At 36.1% G+C, this 27,080-nt stretch overlaps 4 protein-coding genes across 6 annotated transcripts; 2 read left to right on the forward strand and 2 right to left on the reverse strand.

Annotated features, from left to right (window-relative positions):
* Nucleotides 1-5,006: 5,006 nt before the first annotated feature.
* On the reverse strand, nt 5,007-6,766 carry LOC108054331 (farnesol dehydrogenase). The gene is made up of 2 exons (XM_017137226.1): nt 6,053-6,766; nt 5,007-5,218 (listed from the first exon to the last, which is right to left on the reverse strand). The coding sequence occupies exons 1-2, from the start codon at nt 6,764-6,766 to the stop codon at nt 5,177-5,179; spliced, it is 756 nt and encodes a 251-aa protein (XP_016992715.1). The 3' UTR covers nt 5,007-5,176.
* Nucleotides 6,767-14,828: 8,062 nt separating this feature from the next.
* On the forward strand, nt 14,829-15,553 carry Pfdn1 (prefoldin 1). The gene is made up of 3 exons (XM_017154987.3): nt 14,829-14,988; nt 15,082-15,224; nt 15,281-15,553. The coding sequence occupies exons 1-3, from the start codon at nt 14,959-14,961 to the stop codon at nt 15,486-15,488; spliced, it is 381 nt and encodes a 126-aa protein (XP_017010476.1). The 5' UTR covers nt 14,829-14,958; the 3' UTR covers nt 15,489-15,553.
* Nucleotides 15,500-16,386, reverse strand: LOC108066459 (protein-lysine N-methyltransferase CG9154). The gene is made up of 3 exons (XM_017154986.3): nt 16,162-16,386; nt 15,945-16,104; nt 15,500-15,891 (listed from the first exon to the last, which is right to left on the reverse strand). The coding sequence occupies exons 1-3, from the start codon at nt 16,300-16,302 to the stop codon at nt 15,521-15,523; spliced, it is 672 nt and encodes a 223-aa protein (XP_017010475.1). The 5' UTR covers nt 16,303-16,386; the 3' UTR covers nt 15,500-15,520.
* Nucleotides 16,387-19,766: 3,380 nt separating this feature from the next.
* On the forward strand, nt 19,767-27,080 carry LOC138911957 (adenosylhomocysteinase-like). 3 transcript variants are annotated; one of them, XM_070211634.1, is made up of 6 exons: nt 19,767-19,809; nt 19,871-19,907; nt 26,086-26,123; nt 26,276-26,443; nt 26,523-26,609; nt 26,664-27,080. In XM_070211634.1, exons 1-6 carry the CDS (start codon nt 19,806-19,808, stop codon nt 26,948-26,950), a joined length of 621 nt encoding a protein of 206 aa, XP_070067735.1. In that variant the 5' UTR covers nt 19,767-19,805; the 3' UTR covers nt 26,951-27,080. The 3 variants fall into 3 exon arrangements, with proteins under 3 accessions (XP_070067735.1, XP_070067734.1, XP_070067736.1); XM_070211633.1 differs by having other exon boundaries at nt 19,789-19,809; nt 26,520-26,609; XM_070211635.1 differs by lacking the exons at nt 19,767-19,809; nt 19,871-19,907 and having other exon boundaries at nt 25,902-26,123; nt 26,520-26,609.

Genomic DNA, 27,080 nt, shown 5'->3' on the forward strand with positions numbered 1-27,080 from the left:
TCTAAGGCACCTTTGACCATATTGTAATATGTTCTAAGGCGCCCTTTGACCATATTGTAATATGTTCTAAGGCCCCTTTGACCATATTGTAATATGTTCTAAGGCGCCCTTTGACCATATTGTAATATGTTCTAATGCGCCCTTTGACCATATTGCAATATGTTCTAAGGCCCCTTTGACCATATTGTAATATGTTCTAAGGCGCCCTTTGACCATATTGTAATATGTTCTAAGGCCCCTTTGACCATATTGTAATATGTTCTAAGGCGCCTTTTAACCATATTGTAATATGTTCAAAGGCACCTTTGACCATATTGTAATATGTTCTAAGGCGCCCTTTGACCATATTATAATATGTCCTAAGGCACCTTTGACCATATTGTGATATGTTCTAAGGCCCCTTTGACCATATTGTAATATGTTCTAAGGCGCCCTTTGACCATATTGTAATATGTTCTAAGGCGCCCTTTGACCATATTGTAATATGTTCTAAGGCCCCTTTGACCATATTGTAATATGTTCTAAGGCGCCTTTTAACCATATTGTAATATGTTCAAAGGCACCTTTGACCATATTGTAATATGTTCTAAGGCGCCCTTTGACCATATTATAATATGTTCTAAGGCACCTTTGACCATATTGTAATATGTTCTAAGGCGCCCTTTGACCATATTGTAATATGTTCTAAGGCCCCTTTGACCATATTGTAATATGTTCTAAGGCGCCCTTTGACCATATTGTAATATGTTCTCAGGCACCTTTGACCATATTGTAATATGTTCTGAGGCGCGCCATTGACCATATTGTAATATGTTCTATGGTGCCCTTTGACCATATTGTAATATGTTCTAAGGCACCTTAGACCATATTGTAATATGTTCTAATGCGCCCTTTGACCATATTGTAATATGTCCTAAGGCCCCTTTGACCATATTGTAATATGTTCTAAGGCGCCCTTTGACCATATTGTAATATGTTCTAAAGCCCCTTTGACCATATTGTAATATGTTCTAAGGCGCCCTTTGACCATATTGTAATATGTTCTAATGCGCCCTTTGACCATATTGCAATATGTTCTAAGGCCCCTTTGACCATATTGTAATATGTTCTAAGGCCCCTTTGACCATATTGTAATATGTTCTAAGGCGCCTTTTGACCATATTGTAATATGTTCAAAGGCACCTTTGACCATATTGTAATATGTTCTAAGGCGCCCTTTGACCATATTGTAATATGTTCTAAGGCCCCTTTGACCATATTGTAATATGTTCTAAGGCGCCCTTTGACCATATTGTAATATGTTCTAATGCGCCCTTTGACCATATTGCAATATGTTCTAAGGCCCCTTTGACCATATTGTAATATGTTCTAAGGCGCCCTTTGACCATATTGTAATATGTTCTTAGGCCCCTTTGACCATATTGTAATATGTTCTAAGGCGCCTTTTAACCATAGTGTAATATGTTCAAAGGCACCTTTGACCATATTGTAATATGTTCTAAGGCGCCCTTTGACCATATTATAATATGTTCTAAGGCACCTTTGACCATATTGTAATATGTTCTAAGGCGCCCTTTGACCATATTGTAATATGTTCTAAGGCCCCTTTGACCATATTGTAATATGTTCTAAGGCGCCCTTTGACCATATTGTAATATGTTCTCAGGCACCTTTGACCATATTGTAATATGTTCTGAGGCGCGCCATTGACCATATTGTAATATGTTCTATGGTGCCCTTTGACCATATTGTAATATGTTCTAAGGCGCCCTTTGACCATATTGTAATATGTTCTAAGGCGCCCTTTGACCATATTGTAATATGTTCTAAGGCCCCTTTGACCATATTGTAATATGTTCTAAGGCACCTTAGACCATATTGTAATATGTTCTAATGCGCCCTTTGACCATATTGTAATATGTTCTGAGGCGCGCCATTGACCATATTGTAATATGTTCTATGGTACCCTTTGACCATATTGTAATATGTTCTAAGGCGCCCTTTGACCATATTGTAATATGTTCTAAGGCGCCCTTTGACCATATTGTAATATGTTCTAAGGCCCCTTTGACCATATTGTAATATGTTCTAAGGCACCTTAGACCATATTGTAATATGTTCTAATGCGCCCTTTGACCATATTGTAATATGTCCTAAGGCCCCTTTGACCATATTGTAATATGTTCTAAGGCCCCTTTGACCATATTGTAATATGTTCTAAGGCCCCTTTGACCATATTGTAATATGTTCTAAGGCGCCCTTTGACCATATTGTAAAATGTTCTAAGGCGCCCTGTGACCATATTGTAATATGTTCTACGGCGCCCTTTGACCATATTGTAATATGTTCTAAGGCCCCTTTGACCATATTGTAATATGTTCTAAGGCGCCTTTTGACCATATTGTAATATGTTCTAAGGCCTTTTGACCATATTGTAATATGTTCAAAGGCACCTTTGACCATATTGTAATATGTTATAAAGCCCCTTTGACCATATTGTAATATGTCCTAAGGCCCCTTTGACCATATTGTAATATGTTCTGAGGCGCGCCATTGACCATATTGTAATATGTTCTACGGCGCCCTTTGACCATATTGTAATATGTTCTAAGGCCCCTTTGACCATATTGTAATATGTTCTAAGGCGCCTTTTGACCATATTGTAATATGTTCTAAGGCCTTTTGACCATATTGTAATATGTTCAAAGGCACCTTTGACCATATTGTAATATGTTATAAAGCCCCTTTGACCATATTGTAATATGTTATAAAGCCCCTTTGACCATATTGTAATATGTTGCCCCTTTGACCATATTGTAATATGTTCTAAGGCGCCCTTTGACCATATTGTAATATGTTCTAAGGCTCCTTTGACCTTTTTTTTTATGATGGCCGTTGATGCACTAAAAGCAGTACAAACAAGTAGCCCAACGACACCAAGCACGTGCTCGTTACGCGCGGGACCCTTTTATCAATTTGGGCAAGAGTGCGAGTTCGCGAGGAAGAATACATAAAACAAATAAAGACGGGACACATAATAAGCGTAACGAAGCAATTAGGAGTGAAGCAGATGAGCTAAAATATTAGTTTTTAATACGGGGATAGAAGTTGAGATGCAAATGAAATGATAAAGGATGTTATAATTATTACAAAGAACGCGAAAGGGCTCATGCAGACTAAAATTTGTTTATTTATTTTTTTATTTATTTCGCCAACGGATATACCTTAACTGACTTCTTATACAATCCAACAAATTATATTACGTACTAACATTTACAAAATAATTAATTAACCTATGTTTAAAAATGGTTTTATTTGGGAAATAGTCTGATTGCATATCAGCTGGAAGTGCGTTAAACTCAGATAAAGATAAAGAGAGGCTCATTTTGGGAATAATTAGTCCGCCTCAGCTCAAGAAAAAAGGGATCAAAATTCCGCAGTTGCCTAGAAGGAGCATTAAAACCAACTTTCGAGAGTAGCTCAGGACAGTCGATACCACCATTCACCATGCGCAAGGGATGGTAGACGAACAAGCTTGCATTGCTGTACATTTGATGTACAACGTGGTACAATGTGGTACAACTATAATCAGCTAAAGGGAGTGCGAGGGAGATAGATATATGTAGATGTTTTGATTGCGTATAACTTTTTAATGAATGGTCCGATTTGAAAATGTCTTCTACATTTCGATAGGTATAAAAATTAACAACAAAATTGCATTTATATTTCTCGAAAATCTTTTAAGATATGCGCGCAGGACACATTATAAAATCGTTAGTGGGCGATTGTGGGCGTTAGAGGGGGCGTGGCGCTCGGCTGAAATAAACTTGCGCTGCGTAGGAGGCCCAAGAATATGTGTGGAAAATGTCAACCTTCTAGCTTTTGTAGTTTCCGAGATCTCAGCGTTCGACCAGACGTTCAGAGTTCCCATATATGGGAAAAAAGTCTATTTTTTTGGCATAAACTCTAGTTTTAGAGATCTATCTAGCCATGTCCGTCTGTCCGTTTCTATGCGAACTAGTCTCTCAGTTTTAAAGCTATCGCGATGAAACTTTCCCGAAAGTCTTCTTTCTATTGCAGGTAGTACGTATGTCGGAGCGAGCCGGATCGGACCACTATATCTTAAGGCTCCCATAGGAATATTCAAACAAATATAAGAAAATTCATTGTAACTATGTAGGAAGTAGGCGTTTTGATTCTTGACTACTTAAAAACAAAATTTAAATAAATAGAAACGCTGAATCTGGAATCTCTGGAACTGCACCGAGTGAGCATTATATAAGCTTCGGCTGGCCGAAGGTAGCTTCCTTTCTTGTTTTTATTTAAAAAAAATTTTTTTTTATGTTTAGAAGTTGCTGGATTTAAGTCATTTTTTTGAAAAAACGTGCAAAAGTTGCTAAAATTATTAGTTTTGCGATATTAAGGATACATATGGTAATAACTTTGCGTTTTTACCTTTTTGCAACTTTGTGCCATTTGTAAGTTGTACACCACTGATCACAAACAAACTTGTTAGTTTTAAGCTAAAAAGATACACATTTAAAACAGCTCACAGTTGGACAACAAGCCATAATAATCAAAACATGTAATCTAAGATACATTTATAAATACCTTTGCTACGATTTGACATTATCAGAAATAATAAACCATTTTGTTGCTCCACATAATAAACACTGAAAGTTTGCAAAGATTTTTCACTAATTTACGCACACAACAAAGTCAATCGAACAGCTGACTTTGTTCGCTTATCAACTCTATAGTGTTGTTAGTAAAAAATCTTAGATAACTGTTCTCGGCTAATTAGGGTATGTAAATTCACAAAATATACTTAATTTTTAAAAATAATTTGTAAAATAAGTTGATTTTATGCCAAAAAATTGACTTTTTTCCTATAGTGCATTAAAAAGTTATGAGCAAATAATAAAATTCAAACAGTGCGAGCAGTCGCTTTACTGCGTGCATATCTCCACTCCCTCGCACCTCGTTTAGCTGAGTAACGGTAATAGTCAGGTGATAGTCGAGGCACTCGACCATAGCGTTTTTCTTGTTTATTACTTAAGTCTAAGAGGGTAACAGCTGAATTCAATAAGTGTTTACTTTAACTGCAAGATAATATAATATGCGGCTTCCTAGCATCGGGGAAGAAATTCCAGAATTGTGGCAAAAACTTTGGAGATCAAAAGATTTCGCCTATAGGTTTGATAGTAATATCGTGAACCTGAAAGTAAAGGGTACAATAGTATAAAGGTACAATTAACATATTAGTATTTTAAAACACAGCGCCACCTAGCCACCACAGTGACATTACTGAACAGACAGTTTACTTAAAATTTTTAAAATAACATTGCGATTGGCAAGATTTTTGGCAAGTAGATAATATTGATGAATAAAATCATTAATAATTTATACCAGGATTCGTAAAATATCCCTCACAATATGTCATTTTGTTTAAATATAATAATATCAACATTTTTGTCCTTTACTGCGTTGCAGTAAGATATAGTGGTCCGATCCGGCTCGTTCCGACATATGTACTACCTGCAATAGAAAGAAGACTTTTGGGAAAGTTTCATCGCGATAGCTTTAAAACTGAGGGACTAGTTCGCATAGAAACGGACAGACGGACATGGCTAGATGGACTCGGCTATTGATGCTGATCCAGCATCATCGATCAGTGAGCGATATGTATTTGAATAAGCAAAGATGACAATTTGTTTTTATCGTGATTGATATATATTTATTTTCATCACAGACGGCTTGCTTTTGAGGGATATTTAAAATGAGTGATGTTTACGAACCCTGATTTATACTGATGGAAAATTTGAGCGGTAGAAGAGGCATGTCAACGTTTTGAAATAAACTTGCATCGCATCCACTAGTTTTCGAGATATCGTCGCTCGTATGGATATGGCGTGTCCGACTGTACAAATGATCCTGTTCAAGATTATATTTACTCTTTTAAATCGGTAACGCTTCCTTATTCAACCAAAACAATATTCCCATTTGCTGTACGATTAACGGGAATAAACATACATAAACGACTTATGCCCACCTGAACATTTGGTGGGGTTCGTAGAGCATACATCACAGCGTCCGCAACGTTTGCTGGATCCAGCCTAGCCATGTCCTTGACGTAGAAATGGATCTCCTCTGGGAAGATGTTTGTGTTCACAGCCCCAGGAGAAATGCCGGTCACACGGATTTTGTTACTGTGCAGCTGGAACTCTTGCCGGTACGTCTCGGTAATGGCCGTGATAGCGAACTTGGTGGCCGGATAGATATTAAATGAGGGCAGCACGTCGATGAAATTAAGCACCTGGTGCCCGGCAATACTGTTAACAATGAGAACATGCCCCTCGCCACCCCTCTTCTTCATGTTTTTAAACGCCTCGCGGGTGCACCAGATCACACCCATCACGTTGGTGTCAAGGACCTCGACAAGTTTCTGGGTGTTGCCCGGAGTGACCAGTTCCGTCTCACGAGTAATTCCAGCATTGTTCAGCAGCACGTCGGCTCCCTCTAGTTCTCGTTCAATCCACTCAAAGGAGCTGAGCACTTGCTCTTCCTTAGAGACATCACATCGTCGCGGAATAAAGTTGCCCTGCAGATGAGGAGGTAGACCCTCTCTGAGCTCCTTCAGCTTGGCTTCCCGACGTGCCAGGCCCACTACCCGTAGTCCAGCGCCGATCATAGCCCGGGCACATGCGGCTCCAATGCCTCCGCTGGCACCCGTTACCACAGCCAACTTGTTCTGCCAACGTTCCATGCCTTCTTGTCAATGAAAAGGTGATGCAAGCCTCAGCCCGCCACCGAGTACCCCAGAAATAGTTGCATGGCTTCCGGCTTCAAAATTAAGGTTAATCGCTTACGCTCATATGTTATGGCAAGCTGTATGAACTGCAGTAAACCAGAATTCAAAAGAGTGCAGACTAAATAAAACAAAAGAGAAAACGGTATAATCGGGTCTCAAGACTATCAGATATTTGTAGTTTTCGAGATCTCAGCTTTCATACAGACGGACAGACAGACATGGCTATATCGACTCGGCTAGTGACCATGATCAAGAATATATATACTTTATAGGGTCGGAAACGCTTCCTTCAATATGCCCTACGAGTAACGGGTATAATTAATATTAGAGAAGGATGGTATTTGCGGCCTGCAATATTATTAATAGCCAAATCTATTAAAATAGTATAAACTTTTGTTTACCATACATTTTGACACATTTACCAAATTTATATTTCAATTTATTTTCATTGCTTACCTATAAATTGCATCTTTGAGGGATCGCACGTAAACTTAATACTTTGAATGCTCATCTAAAACTGATCATAAGGGTTTAAGATGCAGCGCAACGCAAGCAAAACTCTCGCCGCGGGATTACCATCTTCTTCTTTTTCCATTCGAAGAAAGTATAAGAAACATAAGAGATAAAAAACAGTTTTTTTTAAATCAATGGTGTTATTCTAATTTTACTTTTCTATTTTCAAGAAAAAATTCTATTTTAAATTCAGAAAAATTATTTAAATATGCTAAAATTTACCGTGTTTTTTATGACGACTTTTTAGATGAAAGTAGCTGAAGTACATTTTTTCTAAATTTACTGGCGAGATCACCATTTATTTAAGAAACATTTTGTAAAGCTAAACAGAAATATCACCACTACTTAAAAAAAAATTTTTTTTTCCAAATTTAAGAAAAGTTTTTCATAAAATTTTTGAGTGCAACTTTAAAGATTTGGGAAAAGTATAAGTGGATTTTTGGTGTATTTAAAAATAATTTTTTTAAATAGGAACATTCATTAAAAAGTTATGAGCCAAATTTTCCACATCAGCTAGATGGCGCCAGTAGCTTTAATGACTTCATATCTCCATCTCCCTCGCACTCCCTTTAGCTGAGTAAGGGGTATATAATAGTTAAAGTTTTCGACTATAGCGTTCTCTTGTTTTTTTTTGCGAAGCGACTTTGATTGGTTTTAAAAGCAACTCGCATCAAAGCAATGCATCGGCATCCATCTTCTTTCACACGTATACTTTAAAAAAACGTTCAAAATTAGTTGTCAATTTAATAAGAATGTTTAGTTATGGCAAATGTTCATTTTGCATCATCAAATATTTTCAAATAAAAACAAAAAAGTTACTTTTAAGATATTAACTCCGTTAACATGGATGACGTTAAAACCGCAACAATCCATGGCCATCTAATGGAAAGAATTTCGGAAAATTTTTTCTTAAAGTATTGTTGTTCAGACAGCAAAGGCGTTGGAAAATGAAATGTAAGAGTACTTGTCCAAACTCACCAACAACAAGCAGACAAGACCAATCCCTCAGGAAGTTCAGGCTACCATGAAATTTACTTTAATCGAGTATCGAGTATTACTATAAAAGAGTAGATGTCGATTTGCGTCATGTTCCCCCAGGCCAAACCATAAGACCTAAAATTTTGAAAAAAATTGGGTCTGAATCGTGTGTTAGAGGAGGTGTGCACTAAGAAAGGATTTTTTAAAATTCGGCTCCTAAGGACTCCCAGGACTCTTAAAAAATGCGAAATTGCGGGACTAAAACATCAACCATTTCCACAGTTTTCTACCAAACAAGTTGAAATTTTTATTTTAAGCTTTATTTGTGAAAATCTTTGAAAGCCCAGAAGATGAGCCCCAACCGACTTCCGGTTGGGGGTACTAAATTTTGTTTTCCGCAACGATTATGCGATCGGATCCGTTCTTGGTTTAAAGTGTGGAGCTATGCCATACAATCAGAAAGGCATTTTTTTTTGTTTTTTTGGACCCATGGTTGATTTTATATGATTTTTTTTGTAAGATTGCGGGGGTTGTTTTTGTTTTTTGTATTTTTTGCTCACGAACGAATTTCGAACACAGCTCTCACAAAAACAACGCACTATGGGGCATTTGACCACTTTTCTTGGCCGAAATTAATAACTCGGTCAATTCAAAAGATATTGACTTGAAACTTTACCAGTCGAAATTTTTTGTCCCTACGCATCACTATGGACGGCAGTCCATGTAGTGACGAAGCGCACCAGGAGAGTGCGAAGACGACTACTATGTATATATACACGAAGAAATGAAAATCTACTGTGATGGTCCGATCATAATGAATGATACACCTATCGAAAGGTATTGCAAAAACTAACAGGATTGCATACCAAGTCTCTAAGAAAATCAATTGGCTTGGGGGAAAGAGCGAAAAAAAAGAGTGAAAATTTCGAAATTTGGAGCTGTTGGGGCCGGTGGGGATAAATGCCCCCTCGCAATGTTTTAATTGTATTCCTTTTGAAAATACCCGTCGAATGAGGGGTCATTTGTCAAAATCCGACGCTCCGTTCAAAAGTTATTGCCAAAATAAGATTTTCTTCGTCTTCCCAAAATGAAAATTTAATTCTGTTTGTCAGTTTGTCAGTTTGTCCAAAACATGTTTTTTAAGTTTTGAAAATTTGATATGATGTTCATCACAATGATATACAAAACTTTTGTTTTACCACTTTTGGAAAAACTCGCTAGTATAGCGGGAAAAGTAATAATACTTAAAAAAATATGAACAAAAGACAATTTTTTAAAACTTTTTTTTATTTTTCTCAAAAACGGCTCTAACGATTTTCTTTAAAACCTTAAACTGTATAGCCCTTGAGATTCCTTAAATTTTGGTATACAACACATTACTGTAAAAAGTCACGTTATTTTTATTCGAATATAGCCACTTTTGCCAGCTCGAACAATTAACGCTCCCTGAGTATTGAGTTTTGTGTGAGGATTTACGAACTGTATTTTAGGGTCATGGAATCAGTAAATTTGCACTTAAGAGTTCCATATAGGAATCTTTTGTTCTACGACTTTTGGAAAAAGCCGCTACTTTAGCGGGAAAAAAGCTAAAAATAGCTAAATTTCGTTGGTTTGTAAGTTCTACACTACTAAAGGTACAGACATGTGCTATAACTCGTTTAAAAGGTATTTTGATATACTTCATCGCATTTTTAACTTAATTCGTTTAAATACAATGGCTTACAAATTATGATTGACCAATTCAAATTTAAATGTATATATTAGCTCCTATGAGAGCAGATGTAAACAAACAAAAACTTCTGATATCAAATAAAAACACCTCTTAACGAGGTAAAAAACTAGTGACGATCGCACCTTCAACATACAAAAGTTCTGATATCAACATTTGTGACGAAAAATTATTACACTCGTCATTAAATAGACTTTCTAATATTTTTTCATTCGGCACGCTGCAATAGAAAATGCCTGTAAAGGGAAAAAGGCTGGAATAGTTTGCTAGGGCGGGCCGAATGAGAAATCATCCAGATCGGACAACTATATCATATAGCTGCCAAAGAAACGTTCAAATTTACTTTGCTGTTTTTAGAGATAAATGCACATAACTTTAAAAATAGCAATTATGTCAGTTTTTAAAACACAATATTAAAAGTTTTGTACAAATCGGAAGACTATATCCTAAAGTTCTCAAAAAGATGGGCAAAGGAAAGTATTTAATACATCAACAATCAACATTTTTTGTTTTAACGACTTTTAAAAAATGGGTTTTGGCCAACCAAGGTGGTCAAATGCCCCATAGTGCAACGTGAGCAGAAGCAGACCGAGAGAGCAGAGAGAGAGTCATTAGAAGCAAAAGAGAGGCGGCAAATGTTTTTTTTTTCTGGTTTGGAAACACCTGATCAAAATTTTACTATTTAGGGGCTGTACATATATTACGTAATCACGTTTTTGGTGATTTTTGACCCCCTCCTCCCCCTGGTGATCAAACGTAATCATTCAATAAACACCACCCCCCCCCAATGATTACGTAATCCCAAGAATAAAATTTTTTTTGTTTTAATCTGTGGATCCTATCTAAGTTTGTAGATATAATTAAAGGAAAAAAGTTTTTAAATAAATTCTTTAAATAAAAAAGTTCATATAAAATGATTACGTAATCATTGTACAAGACCCCCCCCCCCCCTCCCCATGTAATCAAACATAATCCTTTAAATTACCCCCTTCCCCCCCCCCCCCTAGGTGATTACGTAATATATGGACAGCCCCTTAGACACCAGAACGAATAATTTAATAGATGCAATTCTTAGTCATAGTGTGAAGCTAACCCGAAAAATGCATAAGGAGTTTTTGTTTTTATTTTAAACAATTTTTGATTGGTTTTCACATTTGAATGTAAGAAACGTAATTACACACAGCACATCGACAAATTGGCATGTACATAAGTATGTGATGATTAAATTAGGATAAAACACCTAATGGTTGCAATTCTAAATCAAAATGTGTATGTATTCCGTAAAATATTCAGGGCTCTACTCTAAAACTGTAAAGAAATTAGAAAAACTATTGAGATATGCGTATACACACATTCATACGAACATATGGGCACTTCCACCAAAAGGTCCACCAAGCAAAAAACCTTAAAACTTAAATAAAACAGATTTCCACATGATTTTGCCCCGATATTAGTTTCTAAATAGTTTGATCTTGAGCTTAACTAAAAATTTGGAGTATAGTTTGATTACATTTATGACAAACGCTACCAATATACACAAAAATCAGATTTAGGCAATTTTTTTGTTATTTTTTGGACCTGTCTTCAGTTGTTAATTTATCCATTAGGAATGCTAGTATGTGACATTTTTTTGTACTGAATGCTTCATTTACATGTTAAACTATTAAGTTAAAAGAAAAAACATCCGGCAATTGAGGGATAGGGGTAAAGAAATCCACTTTACAAAACAGTCGGAAAAAATGTCCCGAGCGAATGTGTTTGAAACTGCATACCAAAAAGACGGCAAACAATTTTTGAGTAAAAACAAAACCATTATTAAAGTTAAAATCCATTTTTTTCCAATTTTTTTTCAACTTTAAAGGTGTGCAAACGTCCCGAACGACAATATGGAAGTGCCCATATGTACTTTAAAAACGTAAAATTAAATATATGCGTGCACAAATAACATTCCAATTTAAAAAAAGGTCGTATTCGCACAACGTTCATAATCTGGAAATTGTACCAGCTAAAACGTACCTACAAAACTTTTTAAAAAAATTGGTTTTAAATTGTGTTAAAGGCGAGGGTAGGTATTTAAGTGTCATTTTTAATATATTCTTTTTTAAGGTTTTTGGGCTTTAGATCTGTTCGAAAAAACGGTAAAAAAAATAGTAAGAGTTTTTTTTCTGCGTTCGCAAAGCTAACAAAAATTATATATTTAGGCTACCAGAACGGTGGAGTTACGGTGGGAATAATGTGAGGTTAGTGCGGGGTTAAGTTTGCGATTAAGGAGGTATTAGATAGATAAGGGTAAAAGTAATGTAAAGAAGGTTTAAAGGTGATGTAAAGGTGAAGGTAAGAAAGGTAAGGTTTGTTTGGGTCAAGGTGACAAACAAGTTTAAATAAGAAAAAGTGAAGTTAAAGTTAGTAGGTATAGTAAGGAAACATTTTTTTCAGATGAGACTAAAGTTAGGTTAGCTAAGAAGAGGAAAAACTGGTGTTAGGGTGGGTTAAGATGAGGAAATAGTGAAAACAGCATTAGGGTGCTAATAAAATATGCAAAGGGTGAGAATAAAATACGTGGGGTTAAGGTGAGGTAATATTAGGTAATATAAGGTATGTTATAGCTAGAAGGATATGGATAGAATGTAAGTGCGCTTTAGGTGGGTTTACTGTTTAGCTAAGGTTAGGCGGGATTTTACTCGGATATTAATTTGAATTTGGAAATATGAAAAAATCAGCAATAAATGCTTTGCATATAGTAGCGGATAACGTCGCTTCGGGTATTGCTAGTAAAGAATAAAGTATGGAAAAAAGTAAAAATCAGCCTGAGACAATATCAAATAAAAACACCTCTTAACGAGGTAAAAAACTAGTGACGATCGCACCTTCAACATACAAAAGTTCTGATATCAACATTTGTGACGAAAAATTATTACACTCGTCATTAAATAGACTTTCTAATATTTTCTCATATTTTCTCGTCGTTTTGACATATGACCCCTCATTCGACGGGTATTTTAAAAAGGAATACAACTAAAACATTGCGAGGGGGCATTTATCCCCACCGGCCCCAACAGCTCCAAATTTCGAAATTTTCACTTTTTCACTTTCACCGCTCTCTCTCCCAAGCCAATTGATTTTTTTAAAGTCTTGGTATGCAATCCTGTTAGTTTTTGCAATACCTTTTGATAGGTGTATCATTCATTATGATCGGACCATCACAGTAGATTTTCATTTCTTCGTGTATATATAGTAGTCGCCTTCGCACACTCTCCTGGTGCGCTTCGTCACTACATGGACTGCCGTCCATAGTGATTTAGATGTTTGGAACAAAATTGGTTGACCACTCTTGAAAATATATCCAAAAAGACAAAGATAAATAAAGATTTTCTTAAATTAAAGATACCGCAAATACCATATCAAAATAAGCATGTTCCCGTAAAATCGAAATGGCCATGTAAATTACAGGTAATGCAAAACCCATATCGTTTTTACATGAATACTAGGGATGTCAAATATTTTAAAAATATCGTATCGCTGATATATTTTCTTTAAGAAAAATATCAATATGATACAAAATATATCGCCAAAAAAACATCAATATCAGATACTTTTGATATTTTTTTTTCAGTTGCATTTCAAAATTTTCGCTGCGTAAATAAATGTAAAATTAATGTAAAAGCACTAAAAAAGTATAAACAATATACAACCCTAGTCAAAAGTATTTTCACAAATTTGAATGTTAACTGTACTCATATTTTGAACTTATAATATAAACATTTTGGCACCTATGGAAAGAACACTTCAATTCCGTTTAAATGACAAAAATTTCCTTAACCCATTAAGCACCCTTTGAAAAGTGAGCAAATTAGACAATTTTTTTTGAAAGTCAAATTTTTAACTTTTTTCTGAGGCTTAAAACAAAAAAGTTTTGATGCAAAGTGGTTCCCCAATCAAAACTAATAATAACTGCAAAGAAAAAAAGATTTTTCAAAATATTTTTCCTTGTATTTTTTATGATTTTTTGAAAATAGCTATTTAAGCCGCTTTTTCTTCCTTTTCATAGAAAATTTTACTGAGATGTCTCCATTCAAAAAATCATAAAAAATACAAGGGAAAATATTTTGAAATTTTTTTTTTGCAGTAATTATTAATTTTGAGTGGGGAACAACTTTGCATCAAAACTTTTTTGTTTTAAGCCCCAGGAAAAAAGTTGAAAATTCGACTTTCACAAAATTTGCTCACTTTTCAAAGGGGTCTTAATGGGTTAAGAACATTTTTGTGTCATTTTAACGGAATTGAAGTGCTCTTTCTATAGGTGCCAAAAGTTTATATTATAAGTTTAAAATATGAGTACACATTTAAATTTGTGAAAATACTTTTGACCCCCTTTGTAATACGTTTTATTAAATTTCTTATTTTATTAGTTCCACACATAAAAGTGTTTGTTTTTCAAGTGGGATAACATTTTTGATGTATTCCCACTTGTTTTAATAGTTTTCAAAAAAAGTTTGCACTTAGTTTGTTTTTATTAATTTCACCGAAATAAATTTTAACATGCTTAATTTTTTTGTGCACAGATGAGAGAAAGAAATGCAAATATAAAATAATATCGAAAAATAAAATATCGATTTTGTGATATTTGGCTAATTAAATATCACGATATAAATATATTTTTTTTGCAAAAAATATTGATATATTGATATATTTTTGACATCCCTACTGCTAGTCGTTGTTGCAGCAGCGTCTTTTGTCTGAACATGCTATAAGTTGTCATCGATAGTCCTAGATACCTATCGAGAAATCCGGGTGTGGAGCAAGGTCCCATCATTTACAAAATTATAAAAAAGTAGTTGCCTTGCAGGTGTTGCAATTTTTATAAAATTCGCAGCGAAAGCGATCGATTTAACTTAATCTGTCTGTGAAGAAACGGTTATAAGACAAAATGGCACAAATGGACATAGAGTTAAAGAAGGTGAGCGTGGGCCGCATTGCGAAAAAGATGTTGCCCACTGGAAACGTGTGCTTTCTAAAGAACTTGCTGATTGATAGCTGATTCTGCCCACAGGCATTCACAGAGATGCAGATAAACAAACTGGAGACTACCAAGAAGATCAACATGATCGACATGAAGTGCGACATGGTCAAGACGGGCAAACACAAGTACCAGCTCACAGAGAAGGGCACGAGCAGCTTATCTGAAGACACAAGGTAAGTAAACTGCGATAAATCGTCCCCAGATGGTTTTTTTAATTATTATACTACAGAGTTTACCAGTCCGTGGGCCGCATGTTTCTGCTGACCGATGTGCAGAACATGCGTGAGGATCTCAAAGCCAAACAGGATAAGTGCGACAAGGCGATAGAACTGCTCGAAAAGAAGAAAGAGTTCCTGCAGAAGTCGCTCAAGGATCAAGAGGACGGTCTTCGCGAGCTGGTCCAGCAGCGCAAGGAGGCCGACCTAACTGCGAAATAGACAACTCGGCATTTATCCCTCAATGCAATTGTTTATTTATTTTCAATATATTCGTCTAAATTGAAGTTTGCGTAGCTTACGAACTCGTTGCCCAGGTTGCGTTCGTGTTCAGGTCGGAACCCGCACTTAAAAACGGGCAGGCGGGAACTCAGCCAGGGCTCTACTACCTCGCCGGAGCACAAGATTAGCTTGCACTCCGATGGGTGCCGTTGCAGTCTGTTGATTATTTCACAAGTTTTGGCAATGCACTCCTGAGAGAGGAAGGGCGGATCGGCCAGGATAAGGTCATACTGACGGTGGTGTTCTTTGAGGTAGTCCGGATTGTTGCCTACACAGTTAAAGTCGTAGAACACAAAGTCCGTGCCATAGGCCTCAAATCTCTGGTCGTACTCAAAGATGTGGACTGAAAGAGCTGGTGAACATCATGGGGAAATGGAATTTAGCCCGTCTGCTTACCGTTGTCATGGATGTTTCTTATATCCTTGTAAAGCGACGGACAGGAGAGTAAAGCTATGTGAAAGGCACCTGAGTCTGCCTTTCGCTCCGCAAGTAGCTTACCCACAACATCCCGTAAAGTGTGCTTAGTTTCCGTACTGTACCAAAACTGACTCAGTTGCTGCAAAAGGGAAAAGTCAAGAAAGTTGTAGTTGTACAGATATGAAGGTTTTCTTGCCCAATCCTCCTCGAATTGCGCATCCTTGCCGGTCTTGTTGATAATTTGATTCTCCTCCTCAGCTTCGCGTTTGGTACGTTCCGACAGAAACTCGTTAAGAATAGCCAACGTGTCGGCGGGGAGCGAAATATCATCGTCCATTATACATATGTATGTACCGCAGAAAGGTAACCTAAATTAATTACATCAAAATAAACCTAAATGTGCGTATGAAGAACTAGAGGTGCAAAACATACGATATTTAAAGCCTTGTCACACTATGGGGATTACCTATCGATTAAGTATTTAAGCCCAACTTTCTAGCTTGTGTAGATTCCGAGATCACATACAGACAGATAGACGGACATGGCTAGATCGACTCACTTTTTTGCAATTTTCTCAAAAAAGGCTCTAACGATTTCTTTTTAAATTTGGAGCTAAATTGCCCTTTTTGTCATCAAAATGCGCGTTTTTATGTTATTAAGCGATGAAAAGTGACCCGCCCAAAAAACAATTAGATAGGAACAAATTCTTATTATATATTTTTAAGGTATAAGAAAAACATACAAGTTTGACATCCATTAACAATTTTATGTAATAAATTAATTATTAAAAGCCGGAAACCTAAAAAACGGATACAGTAACTAATTGGTCACGGCCTTGTCAATGAAAATATATTTATTTAAACCCTATTACAATAGTTATCTTTTGCGTGTTGAAGGTCCGATCGGCACTTCCTTTTTTACCTCGTTAAGAAAGGTAACCTATATTATATACATATATCTATATAATACATTTCCTTAACACATAGGATAGCTTAGTTAAGTAATCCAAAATGTGTTTCGTTATTGTTAGACCTAGGTATGTTAAGAATGATTTATTATCACTAGGTTTTATGCAGAGACCGTAGATAACAGTTATTTGTGATTTTTATTTTAAAAAGACTACTGTGATATTTGGTTTTCAACGTCAAAAATAACGTTCTTTTTACTCTTGTCCACAAAGTATATGCATTTCAACAAATCTGGAAAGCAAATAAACTGTTATTTGTTCATGTCTATAAAGTGCATAAAAACCAGTTAAATTGTTGATTAAAACTTGTACAAATCTCAGTAGGCCTTTTAAAATAAAAATCACAAATAACTGTTATTTACGGTCCCTGGTTTTATGCAGCGTTTTCTTAGATTACTAATAATTTTGAAAAGTAGATAACGATGAGATAAAAAATACAATTTAAAATAAATCTAACAGCTGTTATGAATTGGACTTGAGCTGATTACGTGGACCTGGAACTATCGATGGCACTATCGATAATATCGATGGTTAGCAGCCAGCTTGCTCCATCGATGTTTTGAAAACTATCACGATATTATCGCCGTCATATACACACCACTACTTTTTTTGTGTTTTCGCTACAGCTAAACGGTGAGAAAAATTGTAATATTTGTATTATAATATATACATTAAACCTTGGTTTTCTTTAGACAGTGGAAAGTGATTTGAGGTTCTACAGCGGTGCCCGTCAGGAACACCTTAATCAGTAAGGATGTTCAAGTATATAAAAGCTTTTACTTATTTTCTTTAAGAAAAATTTGTGGATTTCCGATTATAATGTTTAAATTTAAGGTTGATCTCAATTATAGCGGCTGGACCGCTACTTTGTTTTTATGTTTTTTGAATATTCTTTTTATTTTTATTTACTTTTAAATTGATTAAGTTTGACAAAAGAAAAACGAAATGGAAAAATAGATATCACAAAAACTATAATTCTAAATTTATTAAAATTGCAAACTAATTTATAAAGAATGCCCTTATTATTTTAGCTTTCTAAGAAAGGAATAGCCTCTATATGACCAAATTTGTTTAATACTATCGCTATAGTATCGATGGTTTCCGAAAAAAACCTTGAAAACATCGATAGAGTCACTATCGATGTTTTGCCAGCTCTACGTGGACCTTTAATTTCGAAAGATCGAGAAAAAGATGTACGTCAAAATAGCGTCGACCAGTTAGCAACGAAAGTGGAACGGTGGAATTTGGAACACTGGGGCCATTTTTAATTTTTAATTTTCTCGCTATTTGGGGGCCGAATTGAAAAATGTTTGATGCAAAATTGTTTAGAATTAAAATATCTATCGATCTTTATAGGTTGGGGCCAAATCCGAGGTCTGCAAGTGTTTCAAAAATGCATTTGAAAAATCAGGTATCCACCATTTGGTTAACTGCTCCCCTCACAGAGGTTGTGCCAATATGCACGCTAAACCAGGTTATTAGGCGTTAATTCAAGCTTCTTTTCTGAAAGTTTCATCAAAATCAAACCCACAGATTTTGAGTAAAACGCCTAACAGTGGACCAACCTCGGATTTTCCCCATACAAAAAAGGGGGCCAAAAATTAATTTGTCTGGGGCTCCACTCATAGAGGTTGTGCCAACATGCACGGTAAATGGGCAGATTGGGGATCCTCCTAAGAACATTTTTTGAAAATTTCATGAAAATTAAACCCACAGTTTTCGAGAAAATTGATTTACAGTGTGCGGGTTAAATGGTCAAATTTTGAAATTGGCCGCTTCCCGCTGACTGCGCCAGCGAGACACCGTACAGCCATGACATCAACCATGTAAATATCCATACATTTTCTATGCAAACTTTAAGTAATTAATACAGCTCTCACAGAGGTTGTGCCAACTTGCACGGTATATCAGCAGAAGGGGCATCATTATAAGTAATTTCTGCCTTAATTTCAGCGAAATCAAACCCACAGATTTCGAGAAATTCAAGTCATTTCAATTATGGTTTTTTTCCACGCGGTCACACTGACACAGCGTGCGGAGCCATGACATAAACCACCAATCTATGCAAACTTTAAATAATTAATACAGCTCTTACAGAGGTTGTGCCAACTTGCACGGTATATCAGTAGAGGGGGCATCATTATAAGTCATTTCTTTCTTAATTTCAGCGAAATCAAACCCACAGATTTCGAGAAACTCAAGTCATTTCAATTATGGTTTTTTTCCACGCGGTCACACTGACACAGCCATGACATAAACCACCAATCTATGCAAACTTTAAATAATTAATACAGCTCTCACAGAGGTTGTGCCAACTTGCACGGTATATCAGTAGAGGGGGCATCATTATAAGTCATTTCTTTTTTAATTTCAGCGAAATCAAACCCACAGATTTCGAGAAATTCAAGTAATTAAAACTAGGGTTTTCACACTATCCAGCCAGCGAGACAGCGTGCGGAGCCATGACATAAACCAAAATCTAGGTATTTATATCGATATATCGGCAAGTACGACCTACAACACTTAATTTAACCAACCTGGCACCTTTTTGGCGCCTAATATCGAAAATAAATATATTTTTATAGAGAATTTTCAATTAATATGTATGCATCCCATAATTGGACTTGCCCTCCTGATCATTTTAATGTTTAATTCATTCAAATCGATCCTGTAGTTTGGTAGAAACTAACAGTTTACTAATTTTGGAAAAATGTAATAATTTTTTTGGAGCGGTTGTGGAGTTGCCATACTGCAGAAAGCCGCTATCCCCGTTACTTTCGAAGAAGACAGAAGAAGAGAAGTAAGCGAAGCTACAACTAAAAACTAAGCTAACTAACTAAAAACAACTAAAAACAACTGGAAACAAATACATCATGTGTAAGTAATCGTATTGAATTATTTTTAAATGAATGTCTTTTAATAGTGTCTTTAATTATAGCGCAAAAGGATTTCAGTGGAAAATTTACGCAGAAAGTGTAAGTGGACTTTGCAATTTGGTTGTTTGTCGTAGATGTACTTTAATCGCGGATCCTGCTGATCCGCTCGATTGCTCTTCGGTGTCTGCGACTACTGCACCTGAACTTCCCGGTTGGCCAAGGCGCTGCCAATCTTTTTGATGATGTCGTGCCCGCCTGCATGGAATTGCGTTTGGCAGCAACTACGGTGGTCAGGAACTTTGTGCGATTATACCACTTTAGCAGGACTTTATTGCGATATCCCGTCATCTACTGGAAGTTGTTGTGCAGCACAGAGCCAAACCTTTTGGCTGGTGGACCCGAATTCTCCGATGGCCGCTTGCGCTGATAAAAAGTCGACTACAAAGGCAGCGTTCTTGGGTCCCGTTAAGCACCGATTTGCTCCATCTTTCTCGGAACCCAGTTGCTTTTTCCCGCGCGGGCAGCTGATTTGCCTTGCTGGTGAACTTTTGGGTCCCAAGGAGCTCAAGGAATCGGTTTCAAAAGCCGAGATGGTTTTTGGATTTCAGCCTAGATCCCGGATCTCCTTGGGCTACTCCAGCCATCGCTCTGCTCCGACAGCAGCTTGACATACCCTTTCCTAAAGTCGGTGCTCCGCGCATCCAGCAGGTCGTACTCTTCCTATTTATATATTCTATTTATATTATTCTATATACACATTTTAATTTGGGAAATAAGCAAGTGCATACTTTCCGCTCTCGTTAATTATAGCCGTTACTCGTTAAATAATAGGGTATATTGTATTCGTGAAAAGGTATGTAACAGGTAGAAGGAAGCGTTTCCGACTCCATAAAGTTGATGTATTATTAATCAGGATCACTAGCCGAGTCGATCTAGCCATGTCCGTCTGTCCGATTGTCAGTATGTATGAACGCAAAGATCTCGAAAACTACAAATGCAGAAAGTTGGGATTAACCACACATATTCTTGGGCTTATTGTGTAGAAATTTATCAAATCATTAAAAAGTTATGTCGACTTTTTTTGTGTTCTTCGTTTTAAGTCCTTGAGCATGCTCTTAAAAATCTGAAAATATTTTATAACATTGAAATCAGCGTCGAATGACACTTCTTTTGTAAAGAAATAATACAAAAGTTATTCGAAAAACCAAATTAGCAGGTTCTGTTAAAAACAAAAACTTCTGAACCTCTGTTGTCTGTTTTCAATTCGTGGTTAAAGGGTCATGTTCAAACTTTTGCTGTGTAAAGGAGCTAAAGATAAAAACTTTTGTTCCATGGCTTCTTAAGAAACCCGGTAATAGCTAAAAATACACAATTTTAAATCTCAATTTTTTTTAAATGTAGTTTAAAATTCTAATTTCCCTGTCCTAGCTTTATATGTCTAAGTAGAATAGTTTTAAGGTTAAAAGTGTGTTCTTCATTACTATTTCTTCCACTTTCTTAAACACCTATATAATGATATTTTAAAATTTTTAACATTATAGCCCTTGAGATAACTTAGTTTCTGACACTTACGACTTTGTCCAAAAACAAATAAACGCAAAAAGCTTTAATTTCGCCAATAGACAGTCATCCGATTGGCAAGAATTTAAAACTTGACTTTTTTCACAATTACAATACAAAATATTCATTCTTAAATTAGAAATAAACAAATTTCACGAATTATTTTTTTCTTTTTTGTTCTCATTCGTTATTTGTTTATTTGTTTTCAGAAATAAAACGTTAGGAGTGACGAAGGCTATAGAAGCCGCTTTGGAGGAAGGACTAATAGGGACGTCAGGTCGTTTGTCAGAAAACGAGTTCGAAGTAATTTTCACCTCTTTACGTAAAAACTGTTGTGCTGCCAATAGTGGCTATTTTAAACAAAAATTTGCTCCAAAAAAATGGAAGAAACGAATTTTGTTAAATTACAAAAGAGTTATAGAAAAGTCAAATTTAAATAAAAAGACTTTTTTATTTGAAAATAATTTAGAAAAACCAGAAAATCAACTTTCTGAACATGATTTTCCTAGTGGTAAAGGCGAGAAAGACGGAGTCCAATTGAATATTGATCCTAATGTTTCTTTAAGTTCTGATTCGATTCCCATTCCGTTTGACGAAAGTCATATCGAAGCTACACTGAAATGTCTTCGAAAAACTTGTAGGTATGCCAATACAAGTTTAAATGTTGATGTGGAAATGGTGAATTTGGACCCAAATCATATTCGCTTACCACAGCCGTGTAAAATTTTAATAGCTGAAATACAAATTCCGAATTTCCTGGAAATAGTGTTGAAATGCGGCACAAAATTTTCAGAAAAAAAGTGCATTGAGCACGTGATTAGAGAATATTTTTTCTCTGTTAATAATGCCTGTTCAATTTATTTTAAAAGTTTGCGATTGAATAAAGAATCGTTTTGTGCTTATGCATATTGTCAAGATCCCGCTTGCAATTTTTACAAGTTTCAGGGATCTTTTAATGGAAGTGTAAACATTTTTTCGAATAGAATCGAATACAAGCATTCCATAAACTTTAAAAAAGCTACCCAGTGCAGGGCTGTAGGTAGATTTCTTATCAAAAAAGAAATTAAAGGCAGCACTGCATTTGAATTCAGAAATAAATTGATAAATTTGGCCAACACAGACAGGGCCCTTATTGGGAATGATCAAATGGTTAATACGAATTTGTCATACTACCGAAATTTCAAATCAGAGGAAAACGCAAAAGAGGATTTTGATAAAGATCCCTTTAAAGACGCCTTTGATATGAAATGTAAGAATTTTTCGCACTTTATTCAGTTGTTATCGACGAAACTGGAAGTATATTTGTGGAACAAAGAACATATACGTTTTTTGCTAAACAATCTACAGAAGGATACATTGCATTTAGATGCAACTGGATGTATTGTGCAACGAATGAAATTTGTGGAGAAAAGAATTCTCCTGTACTCATTGGTTGCACATATTCCAGAATATAAAATGGTATATCCAGTGGCACATGCCATTTTGTCGAACCACTTTACCTACGACATTGTTCGCTTTTTGAGCGAGCTGAATAGGTATTGCAAAGTTCATAAGTTAAAGCTGCCAATATGTAAACGTATCATAACAGATGTAAGTATGGCTATTATTCAGGCTATTTTGAATGAGTTTAACGATTTAGACATTGTTGCATACAATACTATGTGCTTTCGCTTTTTATATGGCGAAAGTGACATTTTTCCTAGTGTATGCGTTCAATTTTGCACTAGTCACTACGCCAAAATAATGTGTGCTGATATCGACAGAACCGTTGGATTGGCAAATATTGAGCTACGAGATTTTGTTAGAAATGCTCTTGGTCTGGCATATAATATTATTACAATTAAGGAGTTAGAGGAGTGGTTTTGCAATGTAATACTCATTCTTTTATCTCCTTTTGTTAATAATCGATGCGATTTCCTATTTATCAGGTGATAGCTTTTCTAGTTTTGATTTGAGCCAGCATGAAGCGTCTGCTGAGCCAGTTCTGAAAAGGCGAGGAGATTCGTTGCATACCATTGCAGGACACAGTGAATTTAAAAAAAGATTCACGTCTATTATGCTAGATATTACAGAAAAGATATCAGAGCAACCAAAAATGGGCAAAGCAAACGTATACCATCATCCTGAAATGGCAGATGTTATTTTGGGAAAATATATGGTGTTTGCTCCATTTTGGACAAATTTAATGGGCATTTTTATTGATCCTAACAATAAAAGGCCCAGCAACGGTCCAATTGAATCTTTTTTTAAGACATTGAAGCACAGTGTCATCAAATCAAAGCAAGGGTTAAAGTTAGGAAGGTTCATCCGAAAAATGGATAACCTTTCAAATTCTGTAGTTCGGCAAATTAATCTGGCCAATCCAGAATTTTCTTGTTCTCCTCTTTGTCATGGTAAGGTTATTAAGGCAAGGCCGAAAAAAACGACCTTAAAGAGGACAGTTCTTAAAGAAATGTCGAAAAAAAAACTGTCAACAGTGAAAGAAAGTTGGCAGAAAAAAGGTATTAAGAAACTTAAGATTGGATTATTTAAAAGTGATTTTTCCAAACTTAATACGGTTCGGGAAGAGCACTTGGAAACCTGTCGGCTTAACGAGTTGAATGAAACGATTCAATTGGATCATCCCTACGCATTCGAAAATAGTCGTTTTAAGATGGAAGATAACTTTAAAAAGGTTATTACTAAAGTCTTTAATAATCATAATTTTTCAACCAAAGATAAATGTTGCTATGTGCTAACGTGTAAGACTTTGTTCGAGTCTGTACATGGTTTAAATAGCTCTAGTTTTGTATATCATTTTGAATTAAAAGACGTATTAACACTGCAGAAGGAAAAGTGGCTGTCTAACTTTATCTTAGACGCCGCTTTAACTGCTTTAGTGTATTGTAACGATGATATAAGTATAACAAACATTCCATGTCAACTTGATGATTATGGATTTCAAAATGAGGAGCTAGTTAAATCAGCCTATAATGACGGAGGCTCCCATTTGATTATTCCTCACTGCTACAAAAGTCATTTCTGTGTCTTGTTTGTTGATATTTTGAAGCAGCAGTTTATGTTCATGGATCCTTTTGGGAAAACCCCAACTGCTTCTAAGTTTATAAAATATTACAAAATTTTATTAGAACGTATTAGTAATAAAAGTTTTAGTAATGTTTCGTTAGAACACGACATTCAAACAGATTCATTTAGCTGTGGAATTTTTGTTTTGCAATTTGCAAAATGTTACATGAATAATTTGCCAATGACTAATTTACAGTCAAATTATGCGTTTCGAAAACAAATTTTTGAAAAATTGTTAGGATTCGGGGACTCTTTAGCTAATGCTTGTCTGCATTGCTGTAAGTCGACTGCGTTTGATGACCACATTTTGTGTGCCAAATGTGGTCGAAATATTTGCAAGCGATGCACTGTTAATTTTTATAAAAACTCAACTAAGTGTCTTACGTGTTTTATTTGCAAAGCAATACAAGAGGATGTAGTCTGAAGATGCTGAGCACGCAATCGTGCTCGCCACGATCTTTACCCTATCTTTTATTCGTCTGAAAAGCTTTTTATACCCTTGCAGAGGGTATTATGATTTCAGTCAGAAGTTTGCAACGCAGTGAAGGAGACGTTTCCGACCCCATAAAGTATATATATTCTTGATCAGCATCACTAGACGAGTCGATCTAGCCATGTCCGTCTGTCCGTCCGTCTGTCCGTCCGTTTCTACGCAAACTAGTCTCTCAGTTTTGAAGCTATCGCGATGAAACTTTCCCAAAAGTCTTCTTTCTATTGCAGGTAGTATATAAGTCGGAACCAACCGGATCGGATAATTATATCTTATAGCTCCCATAGGAAGGAAACGTTAAAAAAATTCTAGCTTCGGTGTTTTTTGAAATAAAACCTTCTACTCTTGGAAATATTATTTCTTAAATATTTCAGAATTTCGAATAAAATATTTAAAAATTCGGACGACTATATAATATAGCTGCCATAGAAACGATCGGAAAATTAATGGAAAAGTTACACAGAAATAAATTTTAGCTTTTTTGGTTTTTATTGTATTCTTTTCTACTTTAGAACATGACTCTTTTTAAATATTTCCGAATTTCAATTTTCATTTTATCCAAATCGGACGACTATATCATATAGCTGCAATAGGGAAGGATAGAAAACATAATATTAAAATAATACGAAATTTAAAATTTTTGCTATTTGTAAGTTAATAGGAACGATCTGCAAGGGTATATAAGCTTCGGCTGGCCGAAGCTAGCTTTCTTTCTTGTTTGCAATGTGGTTGAGCGTCGAATGACTTCGTTGTGAATCTGAGTATGATCATTTCCACCTTTGACTTCGTTGAGACATCTTTTCCTCCATTTTTGTGTTGTATTGCTATACACATTTGATGCGGTTAAGAAAAGTTTCATTAGCTTGGTGTTGACTTGACATTACCATCGATACCACCAGTTCATTCGCTCCAGAGCATTTAAAATAGCTTTAAGAGCTCGTGGACTATGCCTCCGAGGGACACCACGTAAAAAAAAGTGCGCCAATCACACTACCTCAGTGGTGGTGAGGAAACGTGTGAAGAGTTCAAATTAATCAATTTAGAAAAATTATCAGAATAGCTCACTGTATAATTTCTCTAATGCAATCATACACAATCAAAACTTATAAATCTTATATTCATTTTCATGACAAACGGGAATCCATCTACACGGTGCTGGAGTATATGCGTCGCGGCGACTTTAATCAACAATCTTCGAGGTGAGTCGAAACTATACATTTTCCAAATGTGCCATTGCACCTTTTCTAAATTCAATCACAGTAAAATATTTTATAATTTTCAAATAAATATTATTGATGTAGGGATTCCTGTAATTCTACTTATACTTATATACTTATACTTCTAATTTTAGGTATCACCCATGGCGACCAGAAACCAGATAATGCTTTGCTAGACTCTAATGACGAGGACCCCCTTCTTAAGGTCTCCGATCGCGGGTTGAGCAACTCCCCTTTACGTCCTGATAACCGGCGACCGAAAAGCCTACACCAGACACGTAAAGATCTGGAGCTTGGAAGTGGTACGCTTTACCTGGCAATCAAATTATAATAACCATTGCGAATGTGATATAAGAACAAACTTATTTGTTTATGCAGCAGGAGCGAGCGCGGATCGGGCCGATTTCGAGCAGCAGATATATTCCATAAACTCGCAGCTGGACTTCGAGAAACAGAAGGACATGAAAAGTAAGTTCTTGAGAAAGTATTCCACGAACCATGAATTTATTAATTGACTTGCAGAGAACGTTGAGCGTTGGGAGCGCAACGTGCAAGAGAAAGAGGACATATCAAAGGCGCAGAGGGATGTGGCAAACTGGGTCAAAGAAATCAATCAAGGAAGGCTGGTCAACTTAAGCTGCTCCAGCATTCCCTCGTTCGCCGTCTCCATCACCTCGGCCACCCAGACGCTGGCCCTGATTGAGCTTTTTAATGCACCGCCCGGTCGCTACAAGTCGCACGTCTACTTGCTGCCCAAGAAGATGGACGAGTATGTGGCCAGCCTGCACCTGCCCACCTTCGATACATAGGGCTAAACAAGGCGGGTCCTTTTAAGCCCAACTACTATCGCTACTAGGAGGTCGGATGTCGCTACCAGGACAAAGGGTGCGCAGATGCGCGGACAATAACACCAGAAACTAGGAGAAATAACAACGCCAA

Source organism: Drosophila takahashii, chromosome 2L (genome assembly GCF_030179915.1).
Source record: "Drosophila takahashii strain IR98-3 E-12201 chromosome 2L, DtakHiC1v2, whole genome shotgun sequence".
NCBI lineage: Eukaryota > Metazoa > Arthropoda > Insecta > Diptera > Drosophilidae > Drosophila > Drosophila takahashii.